Consider the following 22,495-nt stretch of genomic DNA (forward strand, 5'->3'; position numbering starts at 1 on the left):
AGAGATGAGATTTCAGCCAGCGCAGACAGGGCTGAACTAATAATAGCCTAGGGGACAAGACAGAAACTAGAGGATTCTGTGCCTTCAGCTCAAAGCCTCCTCCTGCACAGCTTGCTCCCAGACAGGTTGAATGATGCAGGGACACTCACATTTCAGTTCTGTGTCTTAGGGCAATATGTGTTTTTTACCTGTTTCTGTAAGCTCAGATGTGGATATATCTGGGGTGTGTCTAGCTGTCATGCAATGAGGGCAGGAATTAGAGATTTTAAAAGTCTGTATTTTCCCTGGAGGTATTTAGAAGATGTGTAGATGTGGCACTTACAGCCATGTTTTAGTCTTGGACTTGGCAGTGCTGGTTAAATGGCAGGACTCAAAATCCTTTTCCAACCTAAGCATTTCTGTGATAACAGGAGATCTCAGTGTGGAGTCACAGGATCACAGTCTGTGTGTATCTTTTGGGAATGTTGTTTGGGAATGTTTGCTTAGCTGGGCTTGCTAAACTTGAACTAACAGCTGCAGGGAAGCATCCTGTCTCATTATACACCCATGTTATTGCTACCTGGATATCTCTGTCCATGGGGAGTGTATAAATGTCACAGCAGGGCTGCGTGTTCTTTTTAATATAAAAAAAAATATACTGTTGTAGGTAGTTAATGAATGAAACAACTACTGAAAGGCAAAAAGCATTGTATTATTGACTAGAAAGGTGAAGTGTCATGTATAATTCAAAACTTAAGTCCCTCAGGAAGAGTTCACGTAATGCACGTGAACTGCTGAGCTGTTAAATAAACAAGGAAACCAAAAAGGGCAGCTGTAATCCAGACATCTATTTAATGCATACAGGTATTTGCAGCCAAGTAAAAAACAACATGGCTTTTAACATTGAGGTCGAGAGGAATGGATAATATCACTGTGGTTAAGCAGATTAGAGCAATACAGCTGTTTTCTTCTCTCAAAATGCAAGAAAATGTTATCAAACCTTTGAAACAGTGGGGGATTAATTTTTCCAGTCAGGGCCAGTGATACAGGAATTTCTAAACTGAACATCTGTGCTTGCTGCACTTTGGCAGTATGATGGGTTGGTAACTACTGAAGGAAGCCATTACCAATGTACAACCTGGCAGCATTTCCCTCCTTTTCAACCAGTGTTTTAGATAACTCAGTGATGTGAGAGCTTCAGTTCCTTCCATGGTTACCTTTGTCATGAGAACTCAACACTATGGTGATTGCTAAAAACCTGACATTGTAATGAAAGCTCAGGTGAACCAATCTTTTCTCAGTGTTGCCATTGATCCATTAAATTCACTTTGCATCATTTAGCCCAGATGCTACTTTTGTTTTTTAGAGCTAAATCTGAAATGGGAATTGCCATCCCAGCAAAAGCCACTGATGCCTGTCTCCAATGGGACGCTGAACTGCTCTCTTTCCTTGAAGGGTCCTGCTTCCCTTTAGCATTTTGGGCAGCACTTCTGGTCAAACCAGCACCAGCTTGTGTGGGCTGCATGGCCCCATCAGCAGCAGGATCCCTGCCTTGGAGTGACTGCAGTTCCTCTGGGGCCAGAGGGAAGTCAGCTTTTGTTTGTCTCCGTGTGCTCTGCTTGCTGCTGTCCAATCTGCCTGACACGTGAACGCTGATGTGAAAGCTGCAAACAGTATTTCTTACTAAAATGAAATCTGAAGAAATCAGACTGAAGAGAACCTTTTATTTTTGCATGCTACCTTTTTTTTCATGTGTTTCTGGATGGCTGATTCCCTCATGGGGAATGAGAATATCATGAAGTGACAGATTTCAAAATTCCAAGTCAGTGCAGCCCACGGTACTAATTGCCTAGTGACCTCCCTTTTGGATCCTTGGCATAGCCTGTCTTTTTAACAACATGTGCCTCTGCTATGACCTCTGATTATGGATGTTTAAAAAGAATTCCTTGACTTTTCTCTTGCTTCTTGTAAAGAAATAGGTGTTGGTTTTCTTACTGTCCATTATTCCCTGCGTGCTTTCTCCAGCCACATTTCAGCTGGGATTAAACTGAGCTGAACAGATTTGTGGTTTGGGGTAGCCTTCAGGGTGTGGAATAGAGTACTTTGGTCTCCTCCAGATGTTGTCCAATGGCAGCTGGTGGATTGCTTTGGAAGGCATTCATCCTGGAGTTTTTTTAGCCAAAGTTATCCTAAAGTGGCAGCACTAGTCTGAATGAGGCAGGTAAGATCCATTTATTGTTTTAACGAGCAAGGTCTCTGCAGAGGATGAATATCTCATCCTTTTAGACTGTAGAAAGAGCCTTAGGCATCCCATGTTCAAAGTGTTAGGTTTAATATGTCTGGGTTTTTTTCTTTTTTATAACATTTGATTGCCATATTTTGAGGTTAAGCTCACAAACAACTGATCCACCGCGAAGTCTCAAACATTGTTTCAATGGGGCTTTCTTAACCTCCTTTTTTTTCTTTTTTCTTGCATGTAGATTTCTACCAAACATTTTTAGGAGCCACCATGATGTAGCATGTAAGTGCTACAAACTGGTAACTGAGAGAATCATGTCAAAATAGCATCAGAAGGGACCTTTAAAAGTAATTTATGCCAGTGTTCTACTCTTCAGTAAAAACAACTGTTCCTACTGAGCACAAAGTTTTGGTTTGTATCTTTATTAACCTGAGTGCTCTTACTCTGCTCTTTCTGTACTGACTTAAATGTTTTCCACAATGCTCCAGGATTCTTTATAAGGCCTGCCTTTTATTAAGCTAGGTGCATTTTGTTCATTACACCTCTTGGGCAACAAATGGAAGAAAATCAATCTATCAATCTATCTGTCTATCTATCTATCATTCTATCTATCTATCATTCTATCTATCTATTTATCTATCTATCTATCTATCTATCTATCTATCTATCTATCTATCTATCATTCTACCTATCTATCTACCGTTAAATAACTGTTATTCCTTTTCCCATATCTTTGCCTGAAAGCCACTTAATTTCTAAATGACAATAATTTGAAAGGAAGGGGATCATATTTTCCACTTCAAGGGAGGTTCACACCTTCCTTGTCAGGCACCAAATCTTTCCAACCATAACAAAGAATGTGGATTTTGTTTTTAATGCAAAGTTACTGCATTATGTACACATTTACAATGATAATGCTGCTGTCTGTGTGCTTGGGTGTGTAAATCTCTTGTGTCTTCCCCGCTAATTTTTCTGATTCTAGCTTTAAAGTAGTTAAACATCAGTTTCCTGATTCTTGTAGATGTTTTGGGGTTCCTATTCCTGAGGTCAAAGCCTCTAAATGCCACTTGCTTGCATTAATGCCAGGTTTGAATAAATCTCTCACTTCCCTTTGTGTTGGTGGTGACCCAGTCTCAAAGCAATTCATAGGCAAGGGTTCAGCAAGGTCAGTGTTTATGATATGAAATGAAGGAACTGCAGAAATAAAAGAGGGAAATACCAAAGACTTTAAAGGAATTTAGTGAAAAAGCAACACACTTTATGTGACACTTCAATTATGGAACATTTCCCCGGAAGGTGAGCCTGGCAGTCTCAAAGATTGGTACATGAAAAGTCAGCACACAGAGGACTTCTATACCAAAAACATTCTTAAACCTGGACAGTCACTTCCAGGAGGCAAATCAGAAAGAACAAAAGGAAGGACCTGAAACTGAATGAAATTCTTCTCTTAACCAGAATTTTGGTGGTGAATTTTTAATGCTCTTCCTACAAAGAGACAAAGTATATCTTGAGAACGATTTCAAGTTTGTTAGTGCATTCTTTTAGATATTTTTTCCCTCCTGCAGAGCACAAGCACTTTGGTCTACAAAGCACTGTCTGGTTATTAACAATGCAAGATTCGGTACCAGGCAAATGGCAGGCATATTTCAGACAGCATTTATCCCATCCACGAACTTTGTTTTACATTTCCAGCTGATGAATAGGTGAAACAGCTGTGAATTGTGTCTTTTCTTAAGTCATTTCCCATGTGGATACTTGAATGGCTGAGAAGCAATAAATGGAAGGATAAAGAAGATTTATTTCCCTGTGTCATTCAAATATGAAGTATACAGCTCTATCAAATTTGATAATGGTGATGTAAAAATAATGGCATCTTGAAAGAAATACAGACCTTACATCTGAAAGTCACAGCAGAGCTACAACCCTTTTCTTATCATGCCCACATGCTTTTGACAGTGGGAAAATAATATGCTGAGCAGATGAAGAGGGATTTGTTGATCTGCAGGGGAATGTTCTTCAATAATTATAGCTTGTTTTAATTAATTATTTGGAAACTGCATCTCTGAAATAAAATTGTGGACTTGTTTTAGCTGAAGCATATACCTGACATTGATTTATTCAGATGCTGGGTAAAGTGGTGTTTCATGAAGTCTGCACTTCTGTTTTGCTGAAAATAACAACCTGTACAATGCTGGACTTACTGCAGGAGTTTAAGAAAACATTTAGCTCTTACACCTGCCAGGATATTTGGGGCCCTATTTCCTTTGCCTAGGATGTCTGTAACTTCCATACAGAATCCGTAAAAATTGCTCATATCCTATGCTGGGAAAATAAGGCCTGTGAGCCAGTCTATTAAAACCTATTGTCTAAAGAGCAGTGCATAAATAAAAATGACAACTTTTTCAGTGGTGGTGGATGTGTTCCATCCCTTCAGTAAGTCTTCCATAGCTGACTTTACACCCAAAGTGACCAGTTCTGCATTAGCCAATGGGGGATTTCACTTTCATTTCATTGTTGGGAGAATCAGCTTTAAGGAGAAAAGGTGTGTGACTTCTAACTAGAAGTACAGACCTTTCCTTCCTGATTTAGGTGAGAAAATAAGGTTTATATGGCATTTACTTTTCATATGATATAAATGCACCTTTGAGATGTTTCTATTACTGTCATAGCAAGGTGTGCATTAAAAGGATTTTTAAGAGAAGCTGTATATCCAAGCTCCACGTGGATTGCAGAACTGTAAGGTTCCAGAGCATAGTTGTTTCCCTGTATTGCATTAGAAAGCATTCCAGTGGCTTTCTCCTTGTGAAGTCAGGAAAGACAAACAGTGTGCCTCTATAGAAATATAAATATTTTTCTCCAAGACATTTAGACTTTCACATGCTGTTGAAGACTGTTTTTATTTCTTTTTTATTTTTTTTCCGTCTGTAAGAGGGCCTGCATATTCCAAACCTTTTCAGGCTGGATGTGTAGTTTTAGCTTAGGGGGGGTGTATCTCGCAGAGCTTTGGTTTGGTGAGCACTGCCAGCTATTTCTGGGCTCACACGGTTCAGTCATCCCATTGAAGCCTGAAAAAATACTTGTGTTTCATTTGGGGAGTTTTTCTTTTTCTTTTTTTTTTTTTTTTCAGTATTTGTTCTGCTTCTTGTTTTGAATTAGGCTTTCTGCTCTTGAGCTCAAGTTGGACCATATGCATTCGGTAACATGCAGATCAAATGTACACATACATATATATAGATATATATCTATATACACATGATGTATATACATCATGTGTACACATGACATTGTACACATATTACCAATTATCATCTCCTGGTTCTGTTTTCAGTGAAGCTCCTCAAATTCTTCAGGTCTGTTATGGTTTTCAAACCAAGGTCTCTCCAAAAAACCCTCTCCACAGCCACAAGCATTTCCATTATTCTGTTTCTCTCAGTTCCCCTTTGCTTCTGCTCATTGTTTTCTGTTTATAAATCCCAGGATTGTACTTTTCTTTGCCACTAGGTTACCTCTGAACTCTGCCCTGATATGGCAGATTTTATTTTGGTTGGCTGTTCTGCCAGACTTTCCAGTTTTCCGTCTCCCTGATTTTTGTCTGATTCATACTGATTTTACTTTTTTATTTCAGTGTATGGAATAGGTTCCTGGTTTTAATGAGCTTTTTGACCATAATGCCTGAAAATTAAGGCCAAAGATTGAGCAGCTCTGCCCTATCCTCAAAATGGAATGTTTCCCTAACAGGGTTCCTAAGCAAACAAGATTTCTGCAACAAAATTCTATTTTTTGCATACATGCCTTCTTCTCTTTTTTTCCTGTTTCAATGGCTTGGAAATTTCCTGGTTCTCTGCTCTCCAGGGAAAAATGTTGTTTATGTAGTATATGCCACTAGTATTTTCTTAATGTTATGAGTAAGTGGGCAGGATTGGTCAGTACATGAAAAAAAAACACTATTCTGTGTCTTAAGTTTAGATTAGAAGCTTCATGATAATGCATGTAGTAAGAATAATTAATCTCTATAATAATGGCAGCGTTTTTTTCTGTGTAGAGAATATATATTTACATCCTACTAAGAGCACCAGGCATGTTAACTGGTTCGTGTTTGCATTTTACTCTACCCTGACTACAGGAGATGCCGTTTAAGGCATATTTTCTTTTGGCAGAATTCCACTGGAAATAACAAAGCAGCTTCTGCTTTAGACAGTGGGTGTGTTTTGCCAGAACTCTGAAAAGGTTGCATTTTACTAATACATTATCTAATTTAATAATTTACTAATACAAATCATCCATGTAGCATATTTTGCTCTGAGTTGGAACACAGCTGAGCTGTAAAGCCTGCATGAAGGAGCATTTCTGGCCTCTAATACATAAAACTCCCATTTGTATCCCAGTGCAGATTCCAGTACAGAAAATCAGTGGTGTATGCCATTAGCAGTGTATATATGGTTTAGAAAAGGAAGAAGAATTCTGGGGAGGTCTCCAGTGCAAAGGCTTAGCAATTATAATGAAGTACCAACCTGGTTAAGATAACAGAGTCTCACAATTTGTGCCTTAGGTGGGATCTAAGAAAGCCTCTTGAAGAACAGGCTGTTTTCTGTAATTAAATATGATTATGTATCACTGCACTGGTTCATTAGCACTGGTTAGTTCAGCAGACTGACAAGCTGATACTGCAGGAAAGAGGCCCAGCAAAAATGCAGCTATCATGCTGGATTTGATTCTGTGAGCTTCGTAGCTGTTTACTTCTTTTTCCTTTGCTGCAGTTGCTGCATAACATTTAGAGAAAGTCAATATATCCTGAGCTCTTACAGCCTTGGCAGGATCAGCACTGATTGCAAAAACATGAGCAGAAATTTCTTTGTCCCTAAACAGCAATGAAGTGTCTGAAGCTGCTTTCCACAGGAAAGATCACAGTCAGAAGCATCTTGCCTCTCCTTGATTTAGCATCAAAAAGAAGTTAACCAAGAGCAGCTCTGTGTGAGGTTGTTGTTGTCCAATTCAGGACAGAATAACAAACTTTTATATTCCTTACTTAAATACTGTAGTCAATCATTTACATCAGTACATCTTTTTTCCCTATGTGTTACTTAATTATCTTAATAGATACTTGTGCTTCTGCAACAACAAGTGTTTCATAGCAATAAGATTATCTAAGGAAAAAAATAGTTTGTGTAAAAGAATTTTGTTTTGCAGCGCTGTAGGGAAAAGGTGTCACTGCTCTCTCCATGGCTGCTGCATTTGCCTTTTAAAGGAAACCTGATTTATAGTTAAATGTTTGGGAAGATGGGTAAAGGACCAAGGTGAGTGCTAGCGGTGCCAAGGAGAATTGGGAAATTTGTGAGAAGGTAAGCTGAAGGAAATTTCTCTGTGCTTTGTAACATACAAGGAAAACAAGTTGGAAATGTTGGTGGGAGGAGATGAAACACCTGGATCTTGTGTTTTAACCCCTCATGTTCTCATGTGAGCCCCTTCCTCTTTTATTCAGAACTGCCTTTTTGGCTTAGGAGTCTTGGGTGAGGAATCTCACTGAATAACTTTGGCCAAGCTGGTCTGTAGCTGCCCACATCTGTTATGAAACCTCATCAGAAACTGGTGTCCTTTGCAGTCCTCTGGCACTGAGACAGTTTATATAAGAGATTACAGATGACAGTCTGTAGCCATTCACCTGTGACACACGGTGTGTTGACTGTGTATTACTGCCACTTACTGTATATTGCTCTTCTCCTGCCAATGTTTTTCCTATAGTATCATTTATTAATACTTCAATTTGAGGCCAATGCCTTGAATGCCCAGTAGGGAAAGGTTCCTGCAGGGAACAGTCCTGTGGGCAAAAACCCACTTTGATTTCTTAACAGCAATGTAATGTTTCCCTGTTTGCCTACGTAAGTGTCTAGGACATTGTTTAAATAATATTATGCTTCTTCTTCTCCAAATTGGGTGAAGCTCAGATTTTTAAAAATATTGCTTTGATTTTCAAATGTTCACAAAAACATAATGTAAGGCTAAGTTATTAGGTTTTTCTAAGAAAAACAGGTATCAGCTGTTATTCTGATCAATTTATAATTGCACCATGCAGAATAGCAGAACTGAACTTGAGCTCTCAGTGGTCCCAAAGACTTGGAACCCTTGTTGCAATTATGAAGATAGTAGTTCAAGGGCACATTTTGCAGCTGAGGTAGGAGTTCAAGGCCAGCTTGGATGGGGCCCTGAGTAACCTGATCTAATGAATAGCATCCCTAGCCATGGCAGGGAGGTTGGGTGCTAAACTTTTCTGTGATGCTGTGATATTAGGGCAATTCATACGGGCATTCTCATTAACCTAGACACCATTTCTCATGAAACTCCATTGGAAAGATACCAAACACAAATATAAAGCAATACTCTTCAAAGAGAGCAAGATCTGCAGCAGAAGGTAGTATGTTCTGATGGCCAAACAGGCTGTTGTTGGCTGTAGCTTAGACAATCACCACAGCACCATCACCATGGAGTTCTCTTCAGTGGTAATTGTCCAGCTGAGTTGCTGTTCTGGAGAGGAAAAAAAATAGTATTTTTTTACCAAATGTCTGTTCTTTGCTCCAAATTTGCTTTAAAATATTACCCCTCATCCAGACCATAGCATAAAATCCATTCCCAGGGAAGTGGGCAGCAGCACAAGCTGTGGCAGGAGAGCTCAGTGAGTCCTTATGCAGAGGGAGCACTGCTGAGCCCCCAGAAAACACCACCACCACCACCACCACTGAACTCCCTGACACGGCTGAAATGGATTCCTAAAAACAAAATAATTTCTTCAAGGAGTAAGGAAGAGTTTTTCAGGCTCTTGCACCTTCCTGTAAAGCTTCTGTTCCTGGGCTTGGAGTCAGATTGAGCACTGGGCAATGTCAGGGCAATTTCTGAATTCAAAATAGTGTTTGGATTTTCACTTACAAAATCTTTACTTCTTGATTTTGATCTACAATATAAGACAAATCTTTATTTGTATCTTGATAGGATATCTTGGAGCGAAGACTATATGCTTCCCCAATTGAAATTCTATTCAAATAGTTCAATTAACTTCTCTGACTGACTTCTAGCTGTTGCCAAGCATGAAGAATTAAACTGCCTCTTGTAAAATGTGTCAGAAAGACCACAATTTAGAGTCTCCATCAAAAACTGACAAAGCATTAAAAGAGCAGCTGGGCCTGACTGCTAATGAGAGGAGAGGACTGTGTTCAGTGTCACCTCTGAGAGCTCCCAGAGCAAAATAAGGAATGTCACAGGTTTGTGAGCACAGCCTGCAGTTAAGGTGTGCATTTATGTACATCTCCTGGGTGTAAAACTTGTTCATTTCTGCTACAAAAGCCACTGTTCCTGCTCTGAAGTCTTTCATTTCCTCTGTCACTAGTGAACAGATGGTTACCCTTGAAGTTTGCAGGTTTTGCATGAGGCCATACCTGCTGAAATGTATTTCCATGGAGAGGGTGGTTTGGAGAGGGTCGTCTGGATCTTTTCCCAAAGCATGCATTTTCTCCACCCAGAAATATTCGATTAGACAGGTATGCTTCAGCAAGGTAAAATTACCTAAATCACCCCCAATGCCTGTAATTTCTGCCTTACTTGTTTCATTAGAACACTGATATGTTAAATGTTTCCTAGCCTAAAAAAAGAAGAATAAAATCCATTCACTGCAGCCTAAATGCCTTTGATTTATGGATCTCTGATTCATCCTGACAGCTGCTTAAAAATTGATGTCAAATTCTGCATTAATGTTGGCCAGAAAAAGAAAAGAAATGTGTTAGGGAACAAGAGTGCCACAAAATGCAGTTCCCACTGTGGGTGTGTTTAATGAAAAGCAGGGGTAGCATTTAACTTGCCAGGGAAGCATCAGTACATGTTACTAGATCCTTTGTCTTTTTTAAATCTGTTGAGGAAATGTGTACTGGGGCATAAAAATGCACCTCTAACACTGATGTCTCATTATGTTATTTCCTTTCTTTAATTTGCATACTTTTTACATATGTTGCAGCTTATGTGAAACGGAGATAATACAAATATTTTGTTTAAAAAGGGATAAAAGAAAAATAACTTATAAATTACTTTATTTTCCTTTTATTTTCTTCCTAATGTGAACATATTTGAGATTTAAAACATAGCTTAATAGCATGATTGATAAATAGCATTCTCTATAATGTCTTGGAGAAATTATCATAAAATCAGTAAAACATAAAAAAAAACCTGATTGTTATTTGTCACTGCTCTGGTTATTTTTTCCAGCAATGCTTCATTACAAGTGGTAATATTTTCCAATAAAATAACCAGATAGTCTGAAATTTTAAATATATTAAGGGTTTGAATAAATAAAAGCATCTGTTTTCCTCTTGGAATAACAGTGTCTTCTACATTGCATTTCAAAAAAGTTTTTTTTAGTATACATCCATGGCAATTTGCTTAGTGTCCTGTGCCCAGAAATATACTAAAGCTATATTAAACTATAATATAATTGAACATAATTAAACTACATTGTTAAAGTTTTTTAAGACGTGCAAGATTCAAGATGATTAAATTGTTATGATAGTACCTGTGTTTTCTGCTGGGTTTGTCTCTGTCTCCATTTTCATGGAGATGTCCATGCAGTGTCCTGGGTTGTACTGACCATGATGTTAAAGGTCAGTGCTGGATAAGTCACTTGGACAGAGTGGTGGCTTTTGAGAGCAGTTGATTAAATTCAGTAATATTGGCTGTGGAATTTTTCACTGTGGGGTTTTTTTTGGCTATGCATGAGATCGGTGTTTCAGTTTTCCTGTAGAATGATTTTTTTTTTTTTTAAGGTGGGGAAAAGAACAAAGGAAGTCATGTGGACAGCTAAGCCCTGCTCCAGACAATTTTTCTTTTTGACTGCAGGAAAATTACTGGCGTGGCACCAGTGCCCTTCTCAGCCACTTTGAGACTTGGCAAATTTTCCCTAGGCCATTAGGATAATGTTTGCATTAGCCTTTTGTAATAAATAGGTATCAGAAGAGTTGCAAGGCTAGATTTGTCTTGACTGCTGATGGTAGACTCTTGCTGGGAAAAAATCAAGGGGAATAGCTTAAAAAACAGCAATGCTTTATAGTATCAGCAGGAAGGTTAAGTTTCCAGTCATGAATATCTGAAACTCCTGACTCAGCCAAACGTTTGATCCTCTCTATCCATTGAGTGACCTGTTCATAATCAGGGAAGTGTTATGATGGAAAGCCTCTTGAGGGAAAGAGGGTGGTGTTTTTGCACTTGTGCTCTGAGCCTTGAGAGACCAGGGCTCAGTTCCCACCCTCATGGCACATTTCTCTGTCTGCCGCAGCTATTTCAGTGCCTCCAGCTGATGCAGGCACCCAGCAGAATTTTATAAAATTTCCACCACAATTAGGGTTTTCTGCTGAGCACCATCGCCATGTGTACATCCGAAGGCCTACCAAACACCTCGTGGCCTTCAGCATCCAAATCCATTTGAAAACCTGGGCTATACCTCCCAGGATTTCTCAGTGGAGAAACGTCCAAGCTGGACTTTGAGGAGCAGGGTGCAGTGCTGAACTGGTGAGGCTCACATTGGGTAGCAGCTTGGAGGGAGAGGGATGCTGCTATAAATACAAGTCACCCTCCCACACCTCCATTTGTGGCCGAGGGATCCCGTCCATCTCCATGAGTGCCCCATGGCTGCAGTGCTTTCTCCTCCTGCCGCAGTAAAATGACAGACAGCCATGGGATTAACAGCATCAGCCAATTTCCTGGGATTTCATGTCAAATTCTGAGGCCCCACCCCAGCACAGCTCTTTCAGTTCAGACACTCCCAGTTTTACCTCTCTAAATGCCAGTTTGTGACCATTTCATTTGCTGCTGCTCCTAGCACTTTTTTACATTACAATACACCCTGTCTGCCCTTAGCTCCTTAGAGCAATTGGCTATTGCAAAACATAGTTTAGGTGTAAAAATTGTCTACGTGCTTGTTTCATGAAGTGAAAGAAAAGAATATCCCTAATATTAAACTGTAAAGCAGTGATCATTTATTTGTGAGGCCATTAAAGGCATTAAAGGCATTTAACAACCTGGTGATTCCCAGATAATTTCAGACCACATATATTTCATGTACACAGGGGATTTAAAATTAAAAGGAAAATACTTTCAGCAATGTCTGATGCAGGTAACATCAAAAAGTGCTGTACAGAGAGGAAAACGGGTGTAAAGTTGAGGATAGCTGGATCAGTGGAGGGCCCAGTTCACAGGGTCATGGCAGAAGGCCTGGCAGCACTGTAGGAAGTCCCTGCTTCATCCCATTAGTGGGATTTTGCTCCCTCAGCAGTGCTGACGTTCATTTTTGTGGAATTGATCAGTGATCTTGACTGTAAATGTTATTGGTTGGAGAGCCCAGCTCCCAGCAAAGAGTCACAAATTGCTGCATGGCCTTGGGCTGTGGGAGCCACTGGGAGCATGTGGAGCTGCTCTCTGGGTGCCAGCCTGGTGCAAGAGCAGTGATGCTTTGGTGAGTTCTGGTTGTGAAACCATGTGGGAATCTGTGATTGAAAGTGTTTCTGATCCAAATGCAGAGTTTGGAGGGGCTTCTCTGACAGACTCATGGCCCTGCAAAACAGACTGTCATAAATGTGTATGGGGTGTTGGATGCAGTGCACCTCTCTTTTTGCAGTGTTTGCAGCAATGTCATCCAGATAAGCCTCAGTGAAATAGACATGGAGCCATTAGAGAGGGTCCAAAGGAGGCCACGGGGATGGTGAAGGGCCTGGAGGGGAAGTTGTGTGAGGAGGGGCTGAGGTCACTTGGTCTGTTCAGCCCAGAGAGGAGGAGACTGAGGGGAGACCTCAGTGCGGTTATAACTTCATCAGGAGGGGAAGCAGCAGGGCAGGCACTGATTTCTTCTCTCAAGTGAGCAGTTATGGGACCTGAAGAAATGGCATGAAGCAGTGTCAGGGGAGGTTTAGGTTGGATGCTGAGAAAAGATTTTTCACCCAAAGGATAGTTGGGCCCTGTAACAGCCTCCGGAGGGAAGTGGTCACAGCACCAAGCCTCACGGAGTTCAAGAAGCATTTGGACAAAGTTCTCAGGCACAGGGTGGGATTCTTGGGATGTCCTGTGTAGGGCCAGGAGTTGGACTTCAGTGATCTTTGTGAGTCCCTTCCAACTCAGGATAATCTGTGATCCTATGATTGCCTTTTGGTTCCTTCCAATTCAGGATAATCTGTGATTCTAAGATTGCCTTTTGGTGATCACTTGATTTACCTAAGGTTCCTTCTCTCTCTCTGTCTGCTAGGCCTAGAAGATGTGGTAGCAATAATGATTCCCGAGCCCAAAGGCAAGGAGATAGTGAGCCTGCTGGAGAGGAACATCACGGTGATGATGTACATCACCATCGGGACGCGCAACCTGCAGAAGTACGTGAGTCGCACCTCAGTGGTGTTCGTCTCCATCTCCTTCATCGTGCTGATGATCATCTCCCTGGCATGGCTGGTCTTCTACTACATCCAGAGGTTCCGCTACGCCAACGCCAGAGACAGAAATCAGGTCAGCAGGGCTGGAGAGACTGCTTGTGTTTCCAAAACATCACCGCAGGGTTTGTTGTAGGAGTAAAAGTTAAAGAAATTGTCTGTGTGTAGTAAAAACAGGCAACCAAAGGAAAGCCCAATAAAGGTGAAAAGAATAGGAACATTAAAATGACTGGGAAAATCCAAAACTTATGCCAGTATAGATGGGATTCAAGGAAAAACAGAAATGAATAGTGTATGTATATTATGGGGTTTTTTCCTTATGCAAAACACAAAAAAATAGACAGAAAGGTGATGTTTATTTGTGAAAATATTGTTGTGGTACATATAGCCCAATGTCATAGCAATGTGTACAACTAAAGACCCTTGAGATCAAAATGCACTGTGAGGTATGTGTGTGTCAAGCAGTGTTCTTGATGAGTGAAGAAAGGGGGGAAAAAAAACCCTATTCTCACTTTAATGCTTCCTTAGAAGGATCTTGGGCTAGAAAGAGAAGTGTTGCTCTTCATTTGACAATGATCACTGAACAGGACTGTAGTGATAGCCACTAATGTTATTAAACCATTGTTATTGGTTTTGGCATCTTTTCCAAAGCCCTTGAAAGAGATAAAAAGCCTATAGAGCTGAAGAGACATCAGTAGCAGTGGTTTTGTAAAGCACTGCCCATCTTTATGGTAGTTCAGCAGTGAATAATAATAGCAACATTAATAATAAATGTAATATTTTCTTGGCCAGATGCAGCTATCTCAGCAGAACTGGGAAGCTGAGGCTTGTACATTTCAACCTAATGGTACAGTAGAAAATGTTATCAACACATGAAATTTGAAGAGATAACCATTTTACTGTATGTAAAAAATGCACTGTAATTCAGAGAGCTTTCTGAACCCTCAATAAATTACTGTCAGGGCCAGGAGGGTTACCTAGCTTATTCTGCAGAAAAGGTAAAACTCAGAGTATGAACTATCATTTGGTAGAGAAAAGCCCTGCTACACACTTTGTAACAAATACTTGATGTGTAGGAATCCCTTGCCTTCCCCCATTGAAATTCAGGCATCCTCTGAGATGGAGAGCAGCTGCTCTGTATTTACAGATAGAAAGAATGTATTTTCCATTTAAATATACAGTCTGGAATTTTGGATAGCAAGAACAAGACTATCCCAGCTGGAATTGGAACATCATTGGCAGCAGATTCGCTGTGACTGCAGCGTCTGGGGTAATTTTTAGATGCTTTGTCTGCAGAAGCACATGCGTGCCTAATTTGTGTGTGTGAGTAAGTGTGCTTTCAGTCAAGTAATTATACAGGCAGCTTAGCAGTGTTTATATGCTTTATATGTTCAAACATATTTCCTTTTCAGTATTTTCTTTCCAAAGTTTGAATGAGACCTACATGTGCACAAGCAGTTGTCCTATGGAGAGGTTTTAACAGCTTGGTTATTATGGTAGTTCTGTTCTTTAGAACAATAAGAAAGGATGCCTCCTAAGTAATTACATATTATTAATTATTAATATTATTATTTTGAAGGGAAAAACTGGGCAATTATAAGGGGCCACCTAAAAAGTCTTCATGCAGTTTTCTTCATACAGTTTTGTCTGACATCTAGTCTCTTTGTTAGCTCTTTTCATATGAAAACAGTAGCAATATGCAAACAAAACTCTTTTGTGTTAATGGGTTGCTGTGGCTTTTTAGTCTTGTTTCTTTTAGTCCTGGCTACAGAATATAATGATGTAGGTAGTTCAGAAGTGCTCAGCTTGCTCTTGCCCTTCCCATGAGTTTCCTCTTTGTTTTCCATCAGGTTCTGGGTTTTCTTTTTCTTTGACACATTCTGTTGTAGTTCAAGGATGAGATCACAAATTTCTGATCAAAATCATGCTGTCCTTTTGTCAGGCCTCATAAACACTTTTATGTAGTCCCTCTCTATCTGGTGACTCTCCAAGTCCACTTCCTTTCTTTCACTAAGTGTAAGTTTCTGAGCAAGCAGTAAATCCAAAACAAAGTGATTTGGTTACCATCAAGAAAGCAGTGAGTCCAGCTATTGAGAGAGGAAGCCAGAGAGACTGAAAAATCTCCTGGAATCATTTGCTGTGACTCCACAGTGAGATAAAACCTGGACATAGTCCATCTACATCCTCAGCCACCACTCTTACTCATCATGTGTGCAAAATCTAAGTTCACATGCCAGGAGGAAGACACAGCTTACTCCAATTAGGTGCCTGATTTTGATGAGTGGAGAATCAGGATTTCAGAGATTCTTGCTGAATGCCAGGGTCTATTCATCCCCACTTGGATCAGTGCAGTACAGCACAGAATTGTCTTCCACCATGGGCTTGTGCACCTACAGCCAGGGTGTCGGCTACAAACGTGGTGAGATATCTGTTTTTATTTTAATTTTCTATTTTAATACATTTAATTTTTGAGAGTGCCTCTGGCACAGACAACTGCACATTAGATATGGAAGTAGAAGATAGGTAGTAATATTCACATTGATTGAACCTTTTTTCCTATCTAACAAGATGTCCAGGAGGTTGGTGGTTGCCTTGCTGATGAATCCTTTCAACATGAAGAGAATAAATTTGTGTAAGAAAATCTGTTTCCTCAGCAGCTTGCTCCTGGAGGGCTCCTGAAGATGGGAGAGTTGAGAGATTTTGTAAAAGGCTGTGGAAATTGTTTAAATCAAGAAATATCACATTGTAGAGCTAATTGAAAGCAGAATTAGAATTACATGACAAGTTAAGTTCCAGAGACAATTCGGCATTGCCATCTCCTCAAGACCACTGCATCTGACATGCTTAACTCCTTCCAGTCCAGTACTGAATGTTGCAGCATTGCTAATGAGATTATGAGATTTATGACTGTAAATCTCTAAGCCTCACTTTAAACCCTTAAACTGCTGTAATGCCTCTTATCTTTTGGGAAAAATAATTGGTTATTGATAGCATGCCTTGCATTCAAATGGGAGAATCCTTTGAAGTTACGACTTTAGACCAAGGAATTCCTGTTCTTTCAGAAACTAAATTATTCTTATTTATGTGTAAGTTATGAACTTATCTATATTTACGATAGATAAGAGAAAGAAAACATGAAAGCAATCAAATCAAAGATGTAGAGGAGTTTTTAATCTTGTCCTTTCCCCTTCAAGAATGTGCAAAAAAGAACTGAGACATTTCATTCATTAAAGTAATAGTAATGATAAAAAGGGATCACAAGCACTTTCTGAGGCATGACATAATGGCTCTTGTCTGGCTGCATGTTATCAGTCTGTCTTTGATTCACATTAAAGAACCAAATAGCTGACAAGAAATGTTTCCAACTCTCATTGATTCTTTTATTTAAGGGAGACTCTGAGAAAGATGGACCACAGAAAGAGATGTTGTCTAACTACAAGATACTCCTTCATGTGCAACAATTAAGTTGCTGGAAAGCTCATATGTAAATCTCCTTTATAGCCAAGATTGTCTTCACCTCTTTAGCCAGATCTGAAATTGCACTCTGCTGTCAATATTGCATGTGTTTTGTCAGCTTTCCAATCCAACCAACTTACTGTCTAAATTTAATCTAGTGATTTTAATTGAATCTGAAGACCAAAGTGGCAGTTTAGTGGTCACATCTGTGTGGTGATTAGGTCTCAGCTTATGAATTACCTCAAACTTTCTTCTGTTTTTGGCCACATGCTCTCAGCCCCTCCAGCTGGAAACCCTTGCTGCTGACAGGCCCCTCTGAACTCTGCAGCTTCCCAGCTCAGAAAGTTGAATGTCTTCTGGATCACCAAAGGCCCTAAGTGTCTCTCTTCTCTAGCAACACATGGCTAGAAATGTGTTTGGGGAAAGGAGGCGAAGGGAAGGGTTCAGGTCATTTATTGGTGGCAAATTGGAACGTGCTGTATCATGAACTGTTTTAAAGAAAACATTGGAGTGGGCATTGCTGCATGAAACCATGTGAGAGAGGCATGGAAAAATGAGGAATGCCCAGAGCAGGGTCACAGGATGGTCTGGGGGCAGAAGCACATGGCAGCTGTGCTTCCAGCTGCAGAAAGGGTGGCCAGAGAAGAGTCAGGATCAGCCTCTTCCTGGAAGTGCACAGGCTAATGGTCACAAATTACCAGAAAGGGAAATTCCATTAGTGTGTTTAGAGAAGAAAAGAGGCCGAGATTGGTCAAGCGCTGGAACAAATTATCCACAGAGGTTGTGAAATCTCCTTTCTTGGAGATAGTCAAAACTTGACTAACGCAGCTCTGACTTTGAAGTTGATCCAGCCTTGAGCAGGGGGTGGGAATGCATGACCTCCCAAAGGCTTTTCCAGCCTGTGAGACTGTCTCCCGACTGCCTTGTGGCTGGATTAGCACAAGTGAGCAGCCAGGTCCTTTAGCACTGACACAGGACAAGCTCCGTGGCTGGCCAGTGACTGTGTGAGCTGCCCTGCGATGCTCCCAGCCTCTTGCAAGGAGCAGAAATGTCCATTTGCAGTGTCTGAGCACAGGGTGCTTTGTGTCAGGCTTTAATCCATGTGGCTGTGACCCTGCAATGCTCCCAGCCTCTTGCAAGGAGCACACACGTCCTTTTGCAGTGTCTGAGCACAGGGTGCTTTGTGTCAGGCTTTAACCCTGGTGGCTGTGACCCTGCCAGCACAGTAACAGTGTTTTGGAAATGTGGGGGAACAGTCAGAAACATTACATGGTAATCACTTTATGGTCCACTGGAGGAAATGATAGAAAGGCAAAGAATGAGTAAACGGTTATGTATGGACAGGATGTTACCGCTGGACTATATAGTGCTGTACCTGTAAGAAACTGCAGATGCTTCCACCTCATTTTTATGAAATAGGCAACTCTGTATTGCAGGAAAAAATACAGGAGAAATTATTCAGAGTTTTTGTAGTTAAAAAATTTAACAGCTCACTTTCAGGAGTTGTATCCTGCTGAAGATCATGAACTAGTTATGGAACATGTAAGAATAAAGTTCAGCCTTCACTCTGCTAACTGCCCAGTATTTTTTTGTGTTTAACAAGTGTCATTAAAAAAAGAGAGGGAAGAAGTAGGATAACCAAATAATGGACTTGTTACTGCATTGGTACGCACTGCTGCAGCGTCGAAAACCTATTGTTCACCCTATTGTTGAACACCTATTGCCCTTTTTATGAATTATTATGTTTATATCTATACACTCTCCTGTTCCATGTAGTTAAAATTATTAAGAAGCCCAGGGAGGAAAAGGTTTGATTTGTGCATGATGAGATGCTCTTTGCTTAGAGCCACCTCTGTGTTGCAGCGGCGCCTTGGAGATGCTGCGAAGAAAGCAATCAGCAAGCTGCAAGTCAGGACCATCAGGAAAGGTGACAAGGTAATTTTTCAAAATGCTTGTTACTAAATTAAACTCTGTGCTGGGGATTCCTGTAGACCTCTGGAACAACGAGGCAGAACAGAAATGCCAATTGCTTGTTTAGCTGCTGTGTCCTTCAGTGCTGGTAAGCAAGTTACGGGTGAAGCTGAGTGTGGAGAGGGGGTGATTCGGTTAAAGATGCAACAAATTCTGAAAGTTAAAACATACAAACTAAATCTGCATGCTTCCCACTGCAAGTTTCCATCTGGAAACGTGTCAGAAAATCTGACTTGCTGCTTTTGAAATGCGTTACTGGATTTGCAATGTGCTTCAGTGACTGTTTTACTTTGTCACATAGGCTCGTGTATGAAGAGATTAGCTAACAAACTAAGAAATAAATATGATGAATATTCTCTTTCCTGTAGGAAACTGAGCCAGACTTTGATAACTGTGCTGTTTGTATCGAAGGCTACAAGCCCAATGATGTTGTCAGGATATTGCCTTGCAGGTAAATTGAATGTGCTTTTAGTTCTAATGATCTCTACTTCAAGACAGTCTCTGCTCTCAGTTTCACAGTGGTGAGATTACCTGAGAACTCAGGGAGGGAAGGGTGAATTTATTATTTTGGCCTGTTCTGAATCTCTTGGTAAAGATATCTGAAATGCTTCTTTATTTAACATGAAGTGAAACTAGTGATTGGTGGTGAGACCCTGAGGGTTTCGTGTGGTAGCCAGAAATTTTGTCTAACCTGAGCCTATAATAAAGTCTTTAGCAGGATTTTTAAACTGAAGTTTTGATTTATCTGTTTTCCTCACTGTTTTTTTCTAATTAGAATGAATGCCTTAGGAGAATTTGCCTCTGACTTGTCCTGTTCACTGGCTTGAGAAACCAAAATACTTGTTTATTTTCCTGCTATAGTAGATATTTGAATGTTACAAGCTGTCCATTTCTGTTAGTTCATGTGATTCATTAAATCTGTTTACTGCCATCATGAAATGGCTAACACAAAGCAACAGATTAATCACAAATTTGACCTACTGTAGATTCCCCACAATGACAAATTGCATGTGAACTCTTTTTTTTTTTTCTATTAGCAGACACAAACACATCACTTTATGAAGCAGAAATACGGAAAAATGAGAAACTACCAGAAAATGTGGACCTTGGTTTGGCATCAAGCCTGTTAGTACAGAAGCAGAATAAAGCTTGGAAATTTTGCATGATAGAGACAGGCAGTGTTTTGAGGTAGATCTACAACAGCTTAAATATATGTCCAAGCTTTAGCTTTCACTGTGTCCTGCCTCATAATTCAATGAGCCCTTGTCATCCAGGGCGTTGTGTCAGGCAGAGGGAATAGGAAACATAGAGTTAACAGGTGGTGTTTGGTTCTGGCTGGCTTGAAAGGTCACCCAGAAAGTGACTCATGCTAAAAGGGTAGCAGCAGCAGAACTGCCTTGTAAAATACCCACAGTTTGAGCCTTAGCAGGCTGGAGTTACACCAACTCAAAGGTGTTTCTCAAGCAGCTCTTTCACCAACCCTGGCTTTCCTGCTGCACAAACTGCAAGGGCAGTCAGTATTTTACATACCTGCACGGGTTTGAACTTCTGAAACATGAAATGGTACTCATGACTCTTTCTGCTCTTTTCAACCTCATCTCCTCATCCAAAACAAAGAGTGGATTTATTTCTGTTTCTTTGAAGTGAGTAGGAGAGTGTTATATCTTAATAAAGACCTACAGACTCTGTAGTTTTCCTGCTCCAGTATCCTCAGTTGAGCCATGTGCATTTTCTAGCATGGGAACCTCATTAAACCTCCAGTATATCAGTGGATGAGCTCTGAAGTAAAAAACAATACATGTTTACTAGTCTTGTTTTCCCAGCTGTCCTCTCTTAGCTGCTGGCTCTGGATAGCTGTTCTTGTGTACCCCACTCTGGAGAGCTCAGAGGAGAATTACCAGTGAACTTGTTCTTCTTCCCCTCTGTCTTCGTCAGGTAGCTTGTACAGCTGACTGAATAATAAACTTCACTCTACAGAGTGTATTAAACAAACAAGGAATGACACTTGATAGCAGTAAAAAGTGCTGACTTGCAGCTGGCTTTAAGTTTAATGGTAGCAAACATCCCTGAAGTTGTCTTTAAAGGCACTGACACCAGATCAAATGTAGCCAAGTTTATTGTTCCTGGAGTGTCATCTCTTGTCACAGCCTTACTTCATTCTGCTTGTCTTCCATCTCCAGTTTCAGAACACCACTGCCTTTTGTGCTCCAGCTTTGGAGAACGTGCTGGCCCTGCTGCTCCCAGTGTGTGCCTGTTACTAAACTTTTACTAACTAAACTTCTGTAGGGAGGTGAGACATTGCTTCCAGCCCTATCTCTGCTGAGCGCCTCATAGGTTCTTCTTTTTGCCATTTCATTTCTTTCACTGATAAACACATTCTCTGACCTTGTTCCAACTCACTCTTTTTCCCTGAACCTTCACTCCACGAACAGCTGTGATTTCAGTTTTCACTCCTGCTTTCTCTTTTTATTATCTTCCTGTGAAAACTATTTTGTCACACACATTCTTCCCTTTTATTCCTTCCTCTCACCCTCATCATCTTCTTTTGTCCTCCTCAGAAGAAAATAATGCTGTACATGCACCCCCCAAAATCTCACACCTTCTTGCCTTCTTGTTGGATGCTACTCAGCCTCTCACAAAAATTCCAAATTCTTCACTTCAGCCCTAGGTCTAATCCAGGCAACTGATGCTCTTACTTGGGGTTATCAGGGATGTACCTCTCTTTCTGCATAGAAGTGGAAGCTGAGAGGAGAATAGTTTCCCTTCATCTGGAAAAAAAGCCTCTCAAAATCGTTGGCAAGCTGAACACTTTACAATAGCTGTACTAAAAAAAAAAAAAAAAAGATAATATTATTTAATTATATATTTGTATTATATAAATAATTATATATAATTAATATATAATATATAATTTATATATAATAATAATTAACAATATATATTTATATTTATAATTCCTTTATTACTGTTATTGTTATTGTTATTGTTATTATTATTGTTATTATTTGGACTGAGTGCGACATGATTTTTTTTTCTTTTATTATTAAAATTGCATCTTTAAAAAAGCCACAAATACATTTCAAACAAAAGCAGAGGTCCCAGGAAGGCAGCCCTCTGGAGCAGCACAGGGCACTGGCATGCACACACATCGTTCTTGGCAGCTTTTTCCAACACACTCTGCAGTCTCCTGGGATGAAGGCTGCAAACCCCCTGACAATTTATTGTAGTGCTTCATTACCTTGGCTGTGGTGAAGCCTTTCTTGTTGTGTAACCTGGATCTCACTTGCTGCAGTTTAAACAACATCGTTGTGCTGCTTGTCCCTGGGAGAGGTGGGGAACAGTTGTTTCCTTTCCGTCATAAAAATCCTTTTGAGGCTCTGACAACATCTCGCCTTCCTCTCTGTCAGCT

At 40.3% G+C, this 22,495-nt stretch overlaps 1 protein-coding gene across 1 annotated transcript in view; it reads left to right on the forward strand.

Annotated features, from left to right (window-relative positions):
* The window catches only part of RNF150 (ring finger protein 150), a 72,069-nt gene that overhangs the window by 28,638 nt on the left and 20,936 nt on the right, over positions 1-22,495 (forward strand). The window contains exons 2-4 of the mRNA XM_005492179.4: positions 13,485-13,735; positions 18,979-19,050; positions 19,455-19,537. Coding sequence (XP_005492236.2) covers positions 13,485-13,735; positions 18,979-19,050; positions 19,455-19,537 — 406 coding nt within the window. The remainder of the gene's footprint in view (positions 1-13,484; positions 13,736-18,978; positions 19,051-19,454; positions 19,538-22,495) is intronic.

Source organism: Zonotrichia albicollis, chromosome 5 (genome assembly GCF_047830755.1).
Source record: "Zonotrichia albicollis isolate bZonAlb1 chromosome 5, bZonAlb1.hap1, whole genome shotgun sequence".
Taxonomy (NCBI): Eukaryota; Metazoa; Chordata; class Aves; order Passeriformes; family Passerellidae; genus Zonotrichia; species Zonotrichia albicollis.